Genomic DNA, 19,404 nt, shown 5'->3' with positions numbered 1-19,404 from the left:
TAAACTCACTTGTGAGCAAAATCCTTGGGAGGCAGAGCAACTTTGACATGTTCCAGGATTTTGGGCAGGTAAGCACGAATCTCTGACCTTACGGCAACAGAGATGAGCCCAAGAGCTTGGAAGGCCACGGTGCGCTCCTTTTCTTTGCGCACGCAGCTCAGTAGATGGCTCATGGTTTCTGGGAGGTACTGATCTGCTGTGAAAAGGAACGCAAATATCTTAGTATTTAAAAGTGCCACTAAACCCAGAATGAAAAAAAAACTAAGAAAAACACAACCAACAAAACTTATTTGCTCTGTTATTTTCCCTTGTTTCGTTAGATCTCACAATTCCAGATCATGAAAAATGCAAAAGAAAAGCAGTGCGTTGCTCTCTCAGGCTGCAGCCATGTCTTCTCCCCATTTCCATCTGATGCTAGTGCACGTGAGCCAGGAAGTTGGGCTTAGTCTCGAAAAATTTTGTCTACAGTGAGGGTGGCCATTTTGTTGGAAGGAATCTCCTAGTGATTTAAGGGGTATTCCAGTTGCTACAATTTATATCCCATCCACAGGATAGAGGAAAACTAAGATCGGTGGGGATCCTACTACTGGGACCCCCGCCAATCATGAGAACAGTGGCCCCATACAGTGCAGGCCCCTTGCAGCTCCCCTAAAATGACCGAAGCGGCCTGTCGCACATGCACATGGCCACTCCGTTTCTATGGGAGTTCCAGAGATAGCAAGAGCTTTAAGTGTGGCCTCTATTACATCTCTGCAGAGGGTGTTACCCAGCTTTCCAAGACTTCATATAGCCAGACTAAGGGCTCCTTCACACTTGCGGCAGGACGGATCCGACGGAGCCGCCGGACTAAATAGTCAGACATGCAGGACTTTAGTCCTGCAGGACTTTTTAGGCTGAGCTCCGTGCTGCGCCGGAGCTCAGCCCCCGTCCCCATTATAGTCAATGGGGACGGAGCGGCGGTCCGGCGAAACTGCGGAAGGATGGATCGGACAGCGAGACCAGCCTGCCGGATCCGTCCTGCCGCAAGTGTGAATGAGCCCTTACCGTTCCGAATCTTAAAAAAGGTTGGGTGACAACACTGTACAGCTACACAGGTCAGAACAGATTATGCTGCCCTGTTTCCATATGACAGGTGCACATAGTGTATCTGGGCAGCATTGTATTTTATATAATCAATTTGCCCTCATCACTTGTTCAGAGACTTACCCAGCTTTCCCAGACTGCAGAATGCCACATCAACCCGTTTATTAATTATTCAGTATTACAGAATACCTAGCTGGATTTGCTAGCAAGTCTATCAAAACGCCCCCCCAAAATAAAAATCCTAAAGAAGTGCTATAGCCTTTTTTAGGGTCCTAGGAAAGCTGGGTTCTTCCACAATGTAAGGGTAACATTATCTGGAGAGTGTGTACAGAGTCACAAGACTTGTATGTCAGCTTTTTCCCACTGATGGATGTCAGGTTTGCCTGGACAGACAGTGAGAAATCTTTCCTGCCTCTATATGCAAACTTGACATTCAGGCACCTGGGAAATCTGGGTAGAACATTCCGTGGCGTTAGTGGCCTTTACAGGAGTTAAGTCCAGCTCCTTTCCCCGAAGATGGAGGGGCTGGGAGGAAGGAAGGCACTTGTCTGACTGCATGTCATCTCCTAAAACTGCTTCTATAGCAGTTCACAGATGTCCAAGCAGAAAGAAGTAAAGACAATCGTTCCTTAGCAGGCTAGGTTTGTTTTTTTGTAGTTTTCCAAGGTTCAGCGTCTTTTAATAGGAAGTTAAATAGAATAAAACAGAAGCACTGCGAGTCACCACACCCGCCTTTTTCACACAGTCTCACTCATCTATGGTAGGAAGAAAATTCCCAGTAAATGTTACCTGTGAATGATGAAGGTCTGAACGCTGCCAGACGAGGGAGAACATTTAAAATGGTCATCTGGATCAAGGGATTCTTGCTACTTCTGCATTTCAGGACCCAACGACAAATCTATGGAGGGAAAAAAAAAAAAAAAAAGGAAATGCATAGCTTATAATGTAAATCATAAGCAGCATACACCACACTGAAGGAATAAAAGGAAAGTGAACATAAAAAATAAATAAAAACACACAACAACACACACACACACACACACACACACACACCTCCTCATACCTGGTCAAACTTTTCTTCTATTAGCTCCCGACATGCACGACTTTCAACTAAGGTAGACTTCTCTGGCATTGGGGCAGCTCCATATCCCAAAATCCCCTGCTGACCCGTGTATCCCAAGAGGCTCAGCAGAGCATTTGTAGGTTGGGATTGCACTGACTGGAAGCTGGTAAATGGGGCGATATGGCGAGGCTTTAATCCAAAGGTCATTAGGTCCTTGCAGTGTTTGTCATGTACAAGCTGTTGCTGTGTAATTTCCTCCATCTCTTCTCTCAGTCGCTGCAAGTTAATGGAAAATAATTCTGAAAAACGGAGGCAAGTTTTCAGTGTATATTTTGCAGCTGTTTCTGAACAGCTGGTGTGCCGAAATTGCTGATCCCTGCCTTAGATGCAGTGGTCAATGCTGACTGCAGCATCTAAAGGGTTGGAGAAAGGTAGCAGGCTCCCTTTGTCATCCAATGAGCATCTCCCCCCACCCCCAAACTACAGAATGATCATGAGGTGGCGATAGATTGCTAAGACAAATCAGGGATCTAAGTGTTAGGCCTCATGCACACAAACGTTGTTTGGGTCTGCATCCGAGCTGCAGTTTTGGCGGCTCGGATGAGGACCCATTCACTTCAATGGGGTCGCAAAAGATGCGGACAGCACTCCATGTGCTGTCCGCATCCGTAGCTCCGTTCCACGGCCCCGCAAAAAAACAACAAAAAAAAACAACATGTCCTATTCTTGTCCGCGCTTTACGGACAAGAATAGGCATTTATAATCGCTGGCGCCTGTTCCGCAAATTGCGGAAAGCAACACGAGCGGCTTCCTTTTTTTGCGGACCGCAAAGAACAGCACGGTCGTGTGCATGAAGCCTTTAAAAGATAAAAGTTTACTTAGAAAAATGTTTAGAAATTCCTGTGGCTAGCAGACGAGTTGATTTTGTGGTCCAACCCATTTAAGCGCTAATATGTATATACGTCAGTTGTGTCCAGCCAGCTGATTTTTGCTGGAGCTGGACACAACTGATGACATCTTTGTGCACTGGCTGGGTGTCCATAGCATGAAAGTCAAAAACAGCAACGCTAAACTACATGCTGTGTGTGTCTGCCCAGCTCTGGAAGACATTTAACCTTAAGGGGCATCTGTCAGCAGGTTTGTACCTATGACACTGGCTGACCTGTTACATGTGCACTTGGCAGCTGAAGGCATCTGTGTTGGCCCCATGTTCATATGTGTCTGCATTGCTGAGAAAAGTCATGTTGTAATATATACAAATGAGCAATGGGGGTGTTGCCGTTACTCCTAGAGTTTCAGCTCTCTCTGCGACTGACACTCCCTCTCCACTTTGACAGGGTCAGACGTGACAAGGTTTTCAGTTGCAATTGAAAAGCAAGGTGCTGAGCAGAGCCTATAGGTGTAAGGGCAATGTCCCCATTGCTCCTAGAGGCTCATTTGCATATACCAAAACATAAGATGCCCTTTAAAAGTGATGTGCCATATGCCAGAAACTATCCCACAGAAAACAATGGGATCCGTTTCCTACCTATGTTTGTGTACCACACCAGACATACATGGGAAGTTAGGCCTATGTAAAGGGCACAAGGCAGTGCTAGGTTTCCGCATTACCTCTCCTTCCATGCTGCTGATTCTCACTAACTCATTAATAATCAATAGGGCCCCATGAAGCCGATCATCTCTGTTCATTCCTTTCTCCTTGGATAACGTCTCATCAAATCCTCTCTCTGCTTCTTCATAAGTTTGCTGTACAAAAGAGGGAACTTAAAAAGTAACTAAACACAATGGGCCAGATCCATCATTAGCTTAAGTCAAAATAATGGAGTGAAAAATTTGCACATTTTTGCGCAATTGCTAAAACTGCGCAAAAATTTGCGACTTATTGGCTCTGCGCTATGCTCGCCAGTTTTCTGAAAGTGGGCGTGTTTTCTTATGGAAATGAATCTCTAGACAGATTTACTATTGCGACAATTTTTTTAAAAAAAAGTCGCAAAAAATTACACAATTTCACTCTTTTTAAAGGGGTTGTCCAGGTTCAGAGCTGAACCTGGACAGCCCTCCATTTTCACCCCGGCAGCCCCCCTGACATGAGCATCGGAGCAGTTCATGCTCCGATGCTCTCCTTTGCCCTGCGCTAAATCGCGCAGGGCAAAGGCATTTTCAGAGTTCCGGTGACGTACCGGGCTCTCTATGGGGCTAACAGGAACCCCGGTGACGTCACCGGCACTGATGGGCGGGATTTAGCGCTGCCCTAGCCAGTAAAACGGCTAGGGCAGAGCTAAAGCCCGCCCCTCAGAGCCGGTGACGTCACCGAACACACTGCTGGGCGGAAGTTACCGCCCGGCAGTGTGTTATTGAAAACACAAGAGCCCGTGCCCTGCGCGATCTAGCGCAGGGCACGGGAGCGCATCGGAGCATGAGATGCTCCGATGCCAGGCTCAGGAGGGCTGCCGGGGTGAAAATAACGGTATGTCCGGGTTCAGCGCTGAACCCGGACAACCCCTTTAATAGAACATGCGACTTTTTCATAAAGACGTGCAACTTTTGTAAAGCAGCTTATTGAAGGATAAACTGCTACCGTCAAACCACATTTACCACAGTATTTAACCACCTCCGGACCGCCTAACGCAGATTCGCGTTCCGGAGGTGGCAGCTCTGCGCAGAGTCACGCATAAATGCGTCATCTCGCGAGAGCCATGATTTCCTGTGAACGCGCGCACACAGGAGCGGAAGGTAAGCGAGTGGATCTCCAGCCTGCCAGCGGCGATCGTTCGCTGGCAGGCTGGAGATTGATTTTTTTTAACCCCTAACAGGTATATTAGACGCTATTTTGAGAACAGCGTCTAAAATACCTGCTACCTGGTTCTCTAGTGGTCCGTTTTGTTTGGATCGACCAGAGGACACAGGTAGCTGTGTAAAGTACCACAAAACACTACACTACACTCCCCCCCCCCCCCCGTCACTTATTAACCCCTTATGAACCCCTTATGAACCCCTGATAACCCATGATCATCCCCCTGTCATTGATCACCCCCCTGTCATGCTCCATTCAGACGTCCGTATGATTTTTACGGATCCACGGATCGGATCCGCAAAACACGTACGGACGTCTGAATAGAGCCTTACAAGGGGGTGATCAATGACAGGGAGGTGATCACCCATATAGATTCCCTGATCACCCCCCTGTAAGGCTCCATTCAGACGTCTGTATGATTTTTACGGATCCACAGATACATGGATCGGATCCGCAAAACACATACGGACGTCTGAATGGAGCCTTACATGGGGGTGATCAATGACAGGGGGGTGATCACCTCCCTGTCATTGATCACCCCCCCCCTGTAAGGCTCCATTCAGACATTTTTTTGGCCCAAGTTAGCGGAAATTGTTTTTTTTTTTTCTTACAAAGTCTCATATTCCACTAACTTGTGTCAAAAAATAAAATCTCACATGAACTCTCCATACCCCTCACAGAATCCAAATGCGTAACATTTTTTAGACATTTATATTCCAGACTTGTTCTCACGCTTTTAGGCCCCTAAAATGCCAGGGCAGTATAAATACCCCACATGTGACCCCATTTCGGAAAGAAGACACCCCAAGGTATTCCGTGAGTGGCATATTGAGTCCATGAAAGATTGAAATTTTTGTCACAAGTTAGCGGAAAATGATGATTTTTTTTTTTTTCTAACAAAGTCTCATATTCCACTAACTTGTGACAAAAAATAAAAAATTCTAGGAACTCGCCATGCCCCTCACGGAATACCTTGGGGTGTCTTCTTTCCAAAATGGGGTCACTTGTGGGGTAGTTATACTGCCCTGGCATTCTAGGGGCCCTAATGTGTGGTAAGTAGTTTGAAATCAAAATCTGTAAAAAAAATGGCCGGTGAAATCCTAAAGGTGCTCTTTGGAATGTGTGCCCCTATACCCACCTAGGCTGCAGAAAAGTGTCACATCTGGTATCGCCGTACTCAGGAGAAGTTGGGTAATGTGTTTTGGGGTGTCATTTTACATATACCCATGCTGGGTGAGATAAATATCTTGGTCAAATGCCAACTTTGTATAAAAAAAAAATGGAAAAAAAAAAAAAAAAAAAAAAAAAAAGGGGAAAAGTTGTCTTTTGCCAAGATATTTCTCTCACCCAGCATGGGTATATGTAAAATGACACCCCAAAATACATTCCCCAACTTCTCCTGAGTACGGCGATACCACATGTGACACTGATTAATAACAAAAAAAAGTAAAAAATTTCAGCAGCAATGAAATACCACCAAATGAAAGCTCTATTAGTGAGAAGAAAAGGAGGTAAAATTCATTTGGGTGGTAAGTTGCATGATCGAGCAATAAACAGTGAAAGTAGTGTAGTGCAGAAGTGTAAAAAGTGGCCTGGTCATTAAGGGGGTTTCAGCTAGCGGGGTTGAAGTGGTTAAGGACCATTAATAAAATCTGACTTAGCCAAAAGTGACTTTGGACATATGTAAAAGTGGAGTAAGATGTAAGTGTAATGATAAATCTGGCCCAATGATTCAAGAATATCCTGCTTTTGATCTAAAAACTCAGAACATTCTTAAAAAGGGCATATCAATATGAAATTGTCTTAATGGGTTATCCAACCCCTATAATGACCGCCCTACCCCCAATGCCAGGGCCCCTCATTTACATTACACTTACCTGCGTCGCTCCGGATGCACAGCCGCTGCATCTCCTAGTATTGCGGGTGAGGCTAGGGAGGCTCATCCCCATCGCGGCCTGCTATTGGCTGCTCCCTCCATCGCTGGATGTGTTGATGCACGCAACGGGGAGATGTAGAGGCGGCCGTGCAGAGCTCTGGAGCGACACGGGTGCCAGGGAGCAGGTAAACGATGTATACGAGCAGACCTGGCATTTTAAGGGGGGGGGATCATTATAGGGGTTGGACAACCCCTTTAAAGGAATTCTGCCAGGAGTTTCACGGTGCCCGAACTACAATTAACGTGATATTCCAAAAAGGCTCCCTTCATTACAGAGATATGTTTTGATCAAAAAAACGTTGCAAGTGGGAACGAAGAGAAGACTCACAGGGACGACTCCTGCTAACTTCTCCGCAACCAGTTTGACCTAAATGGGTTGTCTCACTTCAGTAAGTGGCCTTTAACATGTGGAGAAAGTTAATACAAGGCACTTACTAATATATTGTTATTGTCCATGTTGCCTCCTTTGCTGGCTGGATTCATTTTTTCTATCACATTATACACTGGTCATGTCCATGGTTACAGACCACCCTGCAAGCCATCAGTGGTGGTCATGCTTGCACAATATAAGTAAAAGCAGTAGGCTATGTGAGCTCGCATGGTGCCGGCCACCAGACAGGCCGACGCTTTTTCCTATAGTATGCAAGCAGCGACCACCACTACTGGTTGCAGGGTGATTGTAACCATGGAAACAAGTAGTGTATAATGTAATGTAATGGAAAAATGAATGAAGCCAGCAAAGAGGCAATATGGACAATCACAATACATTAGTAACTGCCTTGTATTAACTTCCTCTACATGATAAATGCAACTTACTAAAGTGAGACAGCCCTTTAACTGAGAGGTTTCTCCCATTACATAAATAGGGAGAGATCTATCAAGCCAAGCCAGGAGCACCCTATGACTCTTTTGCCCATTCAGAACCAACTCCCCATCTTGCTTGACAGTCCCTGAGATTTAACAGCCTGCAGTAATGGGGCAAGGGAAGTCTGGAGCACTGAACAGAGCCGCCCTATAATGAGCTCTTAGCAAGCTCTGCCTCTAACGCCACCGGATGTAAAGCAACTATCCTATAAGTCCTACATGGCAGTATGCTTCCTTTGATACGGATTATGGAGGTGACAAACTACCTTTAAACTATCCTTTCTGTAAAATTGTAAGAAATAGGTGTCTTTACTGTTGAAGCTTGTTGAGATGGCATGCTATTAGTGGTTCAAGCAAAAATGACTCATGACAGGTTTCCTTTTAACATTTTAGGTGGGCTGGATGGTACTGCATCAGTACAGCAGCGGTCACAGGGAAGACCAAAGAGGCTAGTCAAAGTGGTCTCCAGGCAGGTCAACACTGACCGTGAACTAGGGAATGTTTTTGTGGCATTCTCTCGGCCCACTTATCCATGTGGAAGGCACTCTAAACCATCCTTGCAGATCATGTACACTCATACATGCTGATTGTGTTCCCTGGGGAGGATGGGATCTTCCAGATAGACAATGCGACATGTCACACGGCTGGAAGTACATGACCAAGACTTCAAAGTACTACCCTTTTGAGCACTTGTGGGACCACCTCAATCTTAGTGTTTGCTCTATGGATCCTGCCCTATGCACTATCCAGCAGCTGTTGGATGCACTGCAGTCAGCATGGCTCCAGATACCTGTGACAACCTACCAGGACCTTAATGAGTCACTCCCAGCCCATCTAGCTGCTGTCCATGCTGCACACAGCAGTTATTCTAAATATTAGCTGGTGGTCATAATAATTGACTCACGTGTATATTTATAGAGTGATAGTTCCTTTCCTTGTGTGTAATATGTATATGCAACTACATATTAAATAAAAGGAGAAAAACTGTTTTGTTTCAAGAGACAGTTTTCTTTATTTTCATGACTATGAAAATTATAGATTCACACTGAAGGCATCAAAACTATGAATTAAAACATGTGGAATTATATACATAACAAAAAAGTGTGAAACAACTGAAAATATGTCATATTCTAGGTTCTTCAAAGTAGCCACCTTTTGCTTCTATTACTGCTTTGCACACTCTTGGCATTCTCTTGATGAGCTTCAAGAGGTAGTCACCTGAAATGGTTTTCCACTTCACAGGTGTGCCCTGTCGGGTTTAATAAGTGGGATTTCTTGCCTTATAAATGGGGTTGGGACCATCAGTTGCGTTGTGGAGAAGTCAGGTGGATACACAGCTGATAGTCCTACTGAATAGACTGTTAGAATTTGTATTATGGCAAGAAAAAAGCAGCTAAGTAAAGAAAAACGAGTGGCCATCATTACTTTAAAGGGTTTCTACCACTTTGATTTCACATAATTAGGTGTCAGACACTAGCGATCCGCTAGTGTCTGCTCTGCCAAACTATCCTGCTATAATAGCTTTTGGGGCAGCCGTTTACCTAAAAAAAGAACTTATATGGATATGTTAATGACCCTCTAGGTGCTATGGGGGAGTCATTAGCACCTAGAGGATCGGTCTACATTCTCAAGATGCCGCCGCCCAGCGCCTCCCTCCAGCCCGCCCATCTGCTTCAGAATACATCAAACGGACGACTTCACGCGCATGCGCCGTGCGCGGCTGTATTCGGCGCATGTGCAGTGAATGTCCGACCGCTTCCCTGCTCAGACATCTCCACTGCGCCTGCGCCGATGACGTCATAGCGCTCCATCGGCGCAGGCGCAGTGGAGATGTCTGAGCAGGGAAGCGGTCGGACATTCACTGCGCATGCGCCGAATACAGCTGCGCACGGCGCATGCGCGTGAAGTCGTCCGTTTGATACATTCTGAAGCAGATGGGCGGGCTGGAGGGAGGCGCTGGGCGGCGGCATCTTGAGAAGGTAGACCGATCCTCTAGGTGCTAATGACGCCCCTATAGCACCTAGAGGGTCATTAACATATCCATATAAGTTCTTTTTTTTAGGTAAACGGCTGCCCCAAAAGCTATTATAGCAGGATAGTTTGGCAGAGCAGACACTAGCGGATCGCTAGTGTCTGACACCTAATTATGTGAAATCAAAGTGGTAGAAACCCTTTAAGAAATGAAGGTCAGTCAGTCCGAAAAATTGGGAAAACTTTGAAAGTGTCCCCAAGTGCAGTCACAAAAACCATCAAGCGCTACAAAGAAACTGGCTCACATGCAGCCCGCCCCAGGAAAGAAAGACCAAGAGTCACCTCTGCTGCGGAGGATAAGTTCATCCGAGTCACCAGCCTCAGAAATCGCAGGTTAACAGCAGCTCAGATTAGAGACCAGGTCAATGCCACACAGAGTTCTAGCAGCAGACACATCTCTAGAACAACTGTTAAGAGGAGACTGTGTGAATCAGGTCTTCATGGAAGAATATCTGCTAGGAAACCACTGCTAAGGACAGGCAACAAGAAGAAGAGACTTGTTTGGGCTAAAGAACACAAGGAATGGACATTAGACCAGTGGAAATCTGTGCTTTAGTCTGAGGAGTCCAAATTTGAGATCTTTGGTTCCAACCACCGTGTCTTTGTGAGACGCAGAAAAGGTGAACAGATGGACTCTACATGCCTGGTTCTCACCGTGAAGCATGGAGAAGGTGTGATTGTGTGGGGTTGCTTTGCTGGTGACACTGTTGGGGATTTATTCAAAATTGAAGGCATACTGAACCAGCATGGCTACCACAGCATCTTACAGCGGCATGCTATTCCATCCGATTTGCGTTTAGTTGGACCATCATTAATTTTTCAACAGGACAATGACTGCAAACACACCTCCAGGCGGTGTAAGGGCTATTTGACCATGAAGGAGTGTGATGGGGTGCTGCGCCAGATGCCCTGGCCTCCACAGTCACCGGACCTGAACCCAATCGAGATGGTTTGGGGTGAGCTGGACCGCAGAGTGAAGGCAAAAGGGCCAACAAGTGCTAAGCATCTCTGGGAACTCCTTCAAGACTGTTGGAAGACCATTTTAGGTGACTACCTCTTGAAGCTCATCTAGAGAATGCCAAGAGTGTGCAAAGCAGTAACCAAAGCAAAAGGTGGCTACTTTGAAGACCCTAGAATATGGCATATTTTCAGTTGTTTCCCACTTTTTTGTTATGTATATAATTCCACATGTGTTAATGCATAGTTTTGATGCCTTCAGTGTGAATCTACAATTTTCATAGTCATGAAAATAAAGAAAAAAAACTCTTGAATGAGAAGGTGTGTCCAAACTTTTGGTCTGTACACACATTCTATCTAATCTAATGCATCTTGGAAAAAAAAAAAAAAAAAAAAAAAAAAAAAAATTTATATATATATATATTTTGTAAGAAATGAAATAGTTATTTACAGGTAAATAGGTAATGAAAAGCATACAGTACTTAAAGGGTTTCTACCACTTAGGCGTCACATATTTGGCTGTCAGACACTAGCGATCCGCTAGTGTCTGCTCTGGCCAACCATCCTAATATAATTGCTTTTGGGGCGGTGGTTTGGCAAAAAAAACTACTTTTATTAATATGCTAATGAGCCTCTAGGTGCTATGGGGGCGTCATTAGCACCTAGAGGCTCCGTCTACCTTTAGAAACTGCCGCCCCCAGCGCGTCCCTCCAGCCCGCCCATCTCCTCCTGAATGCGATCCTCGTATGTATTCTGCGCATGCGCAGTAAATGTCTGACAGCTTCCCTGCTCAGACATCTCCACTGCGCCTGTTCCTCGGAGCACTATGGCGTCATCGCGCAGGCGCAGTGGAGATGTCTGAGCAAGGAAGCGGTCAGACATTCACTGCGCATGCGCAGAATACATACGAGGATCGCATTCAGGAGGAGATGGGCGGGCTGGAGGGACGCGCTCGGCGGCGGCAGTTTCTGAAGGTAGACGGAGCCTCTAGGTGCTAATGACGCCCCCATAGCACCTAGAGGCTCATTAGCATATTAATAAAAGTAGTTTTTTTAGCCAAACCACCGCCCCAAAAGCAATTATATTAGGATGGTTGGCCAGAGCAGACACTAGCGGATCGCTAGTGTCTGACAGCCAAATATGTGACACCTAAGTGGTAGAAACCCTTTAAAAGGTTTTGTCTCACTTCAGCAAGTGGCATTTATCATCATGTAGAGAAATTAAATACAAGGCACTTACTAATGTATTGTTATTGCCCATATTGCTTCCTTTGCTGGCTGAATGGATTTTTCCATCACATTATACATGGCTTGTTTCCATGGTTATGACCACCCTCCAACGCAGCAGCAGTCGTGCTTGCACACTATAGGAAAAAGCGCAAGCCTCTCTGGTGGCCGGGACCGTGGGCCGGCGCTTTTTCCTAGAGTGTGCAAGCAGGACCACTGCTGCTGGATTGCAGGGTGGTGATAAACATGGAAACAAGCAATGTATAATGTGATGGAAAAATCGATTCAGCCAGCAAAGGAAGAAATATGGGCAAACACAATACATTAGTAAGTGCCTTGTATTGACTCTCTCTACATGATAAATGCCACTTGCTGAAGTGACAACCACTTTAAGTGGTTAACCAGACCACTTTAAAATGAAGAATTGTGGTACACTCCAAACTGAAGATATGTGAATGCAATATGAGATGCCTACCCTGTACCACTGAGGTTTTTGTAGCTCCTTGGGTTCCCGCTGTGTGGTCAGGATCAGGCAGGCTCTGAGAGCTGCCACGGCTCCCTCCCTAATTGCCTGTTTTGGGTCCCACACACCATAGAAGATGTTGTCAAAGAAAGGTTGGACCTGCTGGAAGAAGAAGGTAGGCGCGCTGACAGCCAGCTCCCGCAGCACCAGAACCTGCAGAGAGGGACACGAGAGGTCATTAGAGAGGGCTAAACAAAGAGGCAGGACACTTTCAAACATCTGAAAGGAATGAAAAGTGAACTCACCCCTGCATGTCTACGGCCTTCATTGCGGTCTGCGCCCAGCCACTCCAAGGCACGTTTCACCTCAAACTCCACATACTCAGCAGTCAAAGTATCCCCCGCCATAGCAAGACGCCCCATTGCCTTGGATGCCATCTCCATTACTACGGGGTCACTGGAGGGCAGCAGGTTACGCAGGTAATTGGCAAATCTGCTGATTCGGGTGGCATTTCCGCCCTCCACTCCTATCAAGCTCACTGTGAGGAAAAGGAAGATACCCTAAGAAAACAAATTACAGACTCCAGCTAACAGGCTCTGATACACTGGTGCTATGGAAATAATGAGAGCCAGACTCAAGCTTTCATTACATTCAGCCAGGTGAGTGGCCGCTCTGGAAGCACATGTTTATCTCACTAATGTAATAAGAAAGGAGAAACGCAATGGAAGTGAAAAGCAGACATATTGGTACCTATTGCAAGAATCCCTCCTTTCCGCTCGCTCACATCGGAGCTGGAAACAAATTCGAAGATGAAATGATTCAGCTCATCATAGAACTGCGTCGCTTCCTCCTGGCTCACCTAGAAAGTGACCACAGAGATGTTAATGTAAGACAAGGCACAATAGAAGATAGAAGCAGCAGTGCAAGTCTGGGGCAGAACCTGCAGTCCCCTGGCTGTTGTAGATCTACAGCTACCAGCATGCCAAGAGCCACAGGCTGCAGTTTTACAGCAGCAGGAGAGCAACCTGTTGCAGAGGAAGCCAAAGTATCAAGCAGGACATTTCAGACAGACAATTCAAAATGTATCAAATCACCCCAACTAATTTACTTCGATTGATGCAAAGGTCCCTTTACATGGGCCAATTTTGCAGGCAACTGTCGGGAAGGAAGCGATCCATTTACGGCAATCACCTGGTAGTCAGTGAAGGAGACCTCTGCATTTACATGTAGCGATCCCCTCCACAGTATAAGGAGGAGCGCCCACTAATGCTAATATGTCTACTTTATGTTGGCATCATTTTGGAAATGTCTTTTTTGGGGACGTTAGAAGGCTTAGAAGCAATTCTTAAAATTTAAGAAAATTTCCAAAACCCACTTTTTAAAGGACCAGTTCAGGTCTAAAGTCACTTTTATGGGGGTATCCACTATGTAAGCCCCACAATGACCCCATTGTAGAAACTACACCCCTTAACCACCCTTAATGACCAGGTCACTTTACACTTCTGCACTACACTACTTTCACCGTTTATTGCTCGGTCATGCAACTTACCACCCAAATGAATTTTACCTCCTTTTCTTCTCACTAATGGAGCTTTCATTTGGTGGTATTTCATTGCTGCTGACATTTTTACTTTTTTTGTTATTAATCGAAATTTTTGCAAAAAAAGACCTTTTTCACTTTCAGTTGTAAAATTTTTCTAAAAAAACCACATCTATATATACATTTTTCTTTAAATTTATTGTTCTACATGTCTGATAAAAAAAATGTTTGGGTAAAAGTTATAGCGTTTACAAACTATGGTACAAAAATGTGAATTTCCGCTTTTTGAAGCAGCTCTGACTTTCTGAGCACCTGTCATGTTTCCTGAGGTTCTACAATGCCCAGACAGTAGAAAACCCCCACAAATAACCCCATTTTGGAAAGTAGACACCCTAAGGTATTCGCTGATGGGCATAGTGAGTTCATAGAACTTTTTATTTTTTGTCACACGTTAGCGGAAAATGATGATTTAATATTTTTTTTTCCCCTTACAAAGTCTCATATTCCACTAACTTGTGACAAAAAAAAAAAAAAAAAAAAAAAAACTTCCATGAACTCACTATGCCCATCATGAAATACCTTGGGGCGTCTTCTTTCCAAAATGGGGTCACTTGTGGGGTAGTTATACTGCCCTGGCATTTTAGGGGCCCAGATGCGTGCAAAGTATGAAATCAAAATCTGTAAAATAAAATGGCCTGTGAAATCCTAAAGGTGCTCTTTGGAATGTGGGCCCCTTTGCCACAAGTTAGTGGAATATGAGACTTTGTAAGAAAAAACAAAAAAACTAAATCAATTTCCGCTAACTTGTGCCAAAGAAAAATGTCTGAATGGAGCCTTACAGGGGGGTGATCAGGGAGTCTATATGGGGTGATCACCCCCCTGTCAGGCTCCATTCAGACGTCCGTATGCGTTTTACGGATCCACAAAACACATACGGACGTCTGAATGGAGCCTTACAGGGGGGGGGGGGGGGGTGATCAATGACAGGGGGGTGATCAGGGAGTCTATATGGGGTGATCACCGCCCTGTCACTGATCACCCCCCTGTAAGGCTCCATTCAGACGTCCGTATGCGTTTTGCGGATCCGATCCATGGATCCGCAAAACGCATACGGACGTCTGAATGGAGCCTTACAGGGGGGTGATCAATTACAGGGGGGTGATCAAGGGTTCATAAGGGGTTAATAAGTGACAGGGGGGGGGGGGGGGGTGTAGTGCTACTTATTACAGAGCTGCCCGTGTCCTCTGGTGGTCGATCCAAGCAAAAGAGACCACCAGAGGACCAGGTAGCAGGTATATTAGACGCTGTTATCAAAACAGCGTCTAATATACTAGTTAGGGGTTTAAAAAAACAAACAAAACACGCATCTACAGCCTGCCAGCGAACGATCGCCACTGGCAGGCTGTAGATCCACTCGCTCAAGTTCCGATCCTGTGTGCGCGCGTTCACAGGATCTCTCGCGTCTCGCGAGATGACACGTATATGCGTGACTCTGCCTGAGACAGCCGCCTCCAGACCGCGATCCTGCGTTAGGCAGTACGGAGGCGGTTAAGTTACTTAAAACCGATTTTACAAACTTTGTTAACCCTTTAGGCGCTCCACAAGAATTAAAGGAAAATGGAGATCAAATTTTTTAATTTCACTTTTTTGGCAGATTTTTCATTTTAATCCAATTTTTTCTTTAACACATCAATGGTTAACAGCCAAACAAAACTCAATATTTATTACCCAGATTCAGCGGTTTACAGAAACACCCCACATGTGGTCATAAACTGCTGTATGGGCACACGGCAGGGCGCAGAAGAAAAGGAGCGCCACATGGTTTTTAGATGCCATGTCCCATTTGAAGCCCCCCTGATGCACCCTTACAGTAGAAACTCCCAAGAAGTGACCCCCTTTTGGAAACTAGGAGATAAGGTGCCATCTTTGGGTACGTATGATTTTTTGATCACTCATAACACTTTATAGGGCAAGGTGACAAAAAAAAAATAAAAAATTTTGTTTTAGCACCGCTTTTATTTATTTTTACAGCGTTCACCTGAAGGGTTCGGTCAAGTGACTTAATAGAGCAGATCGTTACGGACGTGGCGATACCCAATATGTGTACTTTTATTTATTTCACTTTAACACCGTAGCATTTTTGAAACCAAAAAAAATTATGTTGTTTTAGTGTCTCCATGTTCTGAGAGCTATAGTTTTTTTTTATTTTTTTAGCGATTTTCTTATGTAGGGGCACATTTTTTGCGGGATGAGGCGACGGTTTTATTGGTACCATTTTGAGGGACATACGCCTTTTTGATCACTTGGTGTTGCACTTTGTGATGTAAGGTGACAAATGGCTTTTGACAGTTTTTTTTTAATGGTGTGTCAGGTATATAAAGCAAATACTTTATATAAAATAAAAAATTATGGATCAAAAGAAAATTATATGAATGATATTGATCCGCCTCTTAGGCTACCTTCACACTAACGTTGTTTAAATCCGGCGTTCAATTCCGACACCGGAACTGCCCGCCGGATCCGGAAAAACGTGTGAAAACGGAGTACATTTCAATCCTGATCAGGATTTTAAATCACAATGAAAAAAATGCATTTGAAAAAACGGATCCGCCATTTATGGACTAACCTTTTTTTTCACATTTTTCGGGTTTCACATGCAAAAGCCGGATCCGGTTTGACTGAACACACAGTGCCGGATCCGGAGTTAATGCAAGTCAATGGGAAAAAGGCCTGATCCGGCGTTCAGTCAAAGTGTTCAGGCTTTTTGGCCGGAGGTAAAAATACTGCATGCTAAGTTTTTCTGAAAAGACTGATCAGTCAAAAAGACTGAACAGAAGACATCCTGAGGGACGGACTCTCCATTCAGAATGCATTAGGATAAAACTGATCAGTTCTTTTCCGGATTTGAGCCCCTAGGACGGAACTCAGCGCCGGAAAAGAAAAACGCTAGTGTGAAAAGTACCCCAAGGCCTCTTTCACACGGGCGTCATGTTTTTTGCCCGGATAAGAGGCGGGTGCGTTGCGGGTAAATGCACGATTTTTCCGCGCGAGTGCAAAACATTGTAATGAGTTTTGCACTCGCGTGAGAAAAATCGCGCATGTTTGGTACCCAAACCCGAACTTCTTCACAGAAGTTCGGGCTTGGGATTCATGTTCTGAAGATTGTATTATTTTCCCTTATAACATGGTTATAAGGGAAAAGAATAGCATTCTGACTACAGAATGCATAATATAATAGTGCTGGAAGGGTTAAAAAAAAAAATAAGAGTTAACTCACCTCCTCTTGTTCGCGTAGTTCCCGGTCTGTTCTTTGCTAGCTGTGGGCTGAATGACCTGTGGTGACGTCAGATCACATGCTCCAATCACATGGTCCATCACAATTTTCACGCAACCCCATTCACTTCTATGGGGCCTGCGTTGCGTGGATTATCGCAACGCACAAAGAGGAGCATGCTGCGATTTTCGCGCAACGCATAAGTGATGCGTGAAAATCACCGCTCATGTGAACAGCCCCATAGAAATGAATGGGTCAGGATTCAGTGCGGGTGCAATGCGTTCAACTCACGCATCGCATCCGCGCGGAATACTCGCTCGTGTGAAAGGGGCCTAAGAGTTCGATCGAGAACCTAATTATTTTGTGCAATCAGTAAAACAGGGTACAAGCATTTATGCAAAAATATAAATTATATAATTTAAAATACGAGTATAAAACCCAATGATAAAAAGAAAACTGTAGTACCCAACAGAACAAATTTAACACCAAGACCAGTGTCTCACAATTATTCAACCAATACAAGAATGCAATGCTGCTTAAAATTATGAGAGATATCAATTGATTATACACAGAAACTCACTAATGAAAATGAGATACAAGCCCTTGCTCTGCCCAAAACGATGTACAATCTGAGATTGGTTAAGTAGTATTGCAATGAAACAAAAATTATCAGCTTGATATCAAACTAGGGAATATAAAGATTCCCAACAGAGAAGCCCTCTTGTTATCAATATCAGATCTTGTATTCAGCGATATGCATCTTCACTGAATCTGCTGATACTGATGTGTTACTAACACTATCCGTCCGCATTAAGCGGGGTTTGACTAAGTATCAAGCCAATTAATCTATACCAATACTACATGAAACAAATACATTACCCAAGGGTCAAGTGATGTGCAGAGTCTCGGGTAAGTCTGCTCAAGAGTTTTTCCGGGAATCTTCCTTTCTTAGTTTTTTTTCTTCTTCTCTCCCTCCTCCTATGTGGTTTCTTAACCAAAAACTTATCAGATGAACACACCTTCCCAGTTTGGAACTTTCCAATCAATATTGGATGGGCGTGTACAGTCGTAGCCAAAAGTTTTGAGAATGACACAAATTTAAGTTTTCACAAAGTTTGCTGCTAAACTGCTTTTAGATCTTTGTTTCAGTTGTTTCTGTGATGTAGTGAAATATAATTACACGCACTTCATACGTTTCAAAGGCTTTTATCAACAATTACATGACATTTATGCAGAGTCAGTATTCGCAGTGTTGGCCCTTCTTTTCCAGGACCTCTGCAATTCGACTGGGCATGCTCTCAATCAACTTCTGGGCCAATTCCTGACTGATAGCAACCCATTCTTTCATAATCACTTCTTGGAGTTTGTCAGAATTAGTGGGGTTTTGTTTGTCCACCCGCCTCTTGAGGATTGACAAGTTCTCAATGGGATTAAGATCTGGGGAGTTTCCAGGCCATGGAGCCAAAATGTCAACGTTTTGGTCCCCGAGCCACTTAGTTATCACTTTTCCCTTATGGCACGGTGCTCCATCGTGCAGGAAAATGCATTGTTCTTCACCAAACTATTGTTGGAGGGTGTTTTGGTACCATTCTTTATTCATGGCTGTGTTTTTGGGCAAAATTGTAAGTGAGCCCACTCCCTTGGATGAGAAGCAACCCCACACATGAATGGTCTCAGGATGCTTTACCATTGGCATGACACAGGACTGATGGTAGCGCTCACCTTTTCTTCTCCGGACAAGCCTTTTTCCTGATGCCCCAAACAATCGGAAAGAGGCTTCATCGGAGAATATGACTTTGCCCCAGTCCTCAGCAGTCCATTCACCATATTTTCTGCAGAAGATCAATCTGTCCCTGATGGGTTCTTCTTTTTGGAGAGAAGTGGCTTCTTTGCTGCCCTTCGACACCAGGCCATCTTCCAAAAGTCTTCACCTCACTGTGCGTGCAGATGCGCTCACACCTGCCTGCTGCCATTCCTGAGCAAGCTCTGCACTGGTGGCACTCCGATACCGCAGCTGAATCCTCTTTAGGAGACGATCCTGGCGCTTGCTGACTTTCTTGGACGCCCTGAAGCCTTCTTAACAAGAATTGAACCTCTTTCCTTGAAGTTCTTGATGATCCTATACGTTGTTGATTGAGGTGCAATCTTAATAGCCACAATATCCTTGCCTGTG

The 19,404-nt window shown here is 44.8% G+C and overlaps 1 protein-coding gene across 1 annotated transcript in view; it reads right to left on the bottom strand.

Annotated features, from left to right (window-relative positions):
• Positions 1-19,404, bottom strand: part of MTOR (mechanistic target of rapamycin kinase) — a 163,661-nt gene that overhangs the window by 119,968 nt on the left and 24,289 nt on the right. The window contains 7 exon segments of the mRNA XM_044282096.1: positions 10-193; positions 1,873-1,981; positions 2,147-2,422; positions 3,758-3,892; positions 12,430-12,630; positions 12,723-12,955; positions 13,168-13,276. Of these exon segments, the coding sequence (XP_044138031.1) occupies positions 10-193; positions 1,873-1,981; positions 2,147-2,422; positions 3,758-3,892; positions 12,430-12,630; positions 12,723-12,955; positions 13,168-13,276 (1,247 nt within the window).

This window comes from Bufo gargarizans, chromosome 2 (genome assembly GCF_014858855.1).
Source record: "Bufo gargarizans isolate SCDJY-AF-19 chromosome 2, ASM1485885v1, whole genome shotgun sequence".
In the NCBI taxonomy this organism is placed as follows: Eukaryota; Metazoa; Chordata; class Amphibia; order Anura; family Bufonidae; genus Bufo; species Bufo gargarizans.
This window is presented reverse-complemented; position numbering and strand designations above follow the sequence as displayed.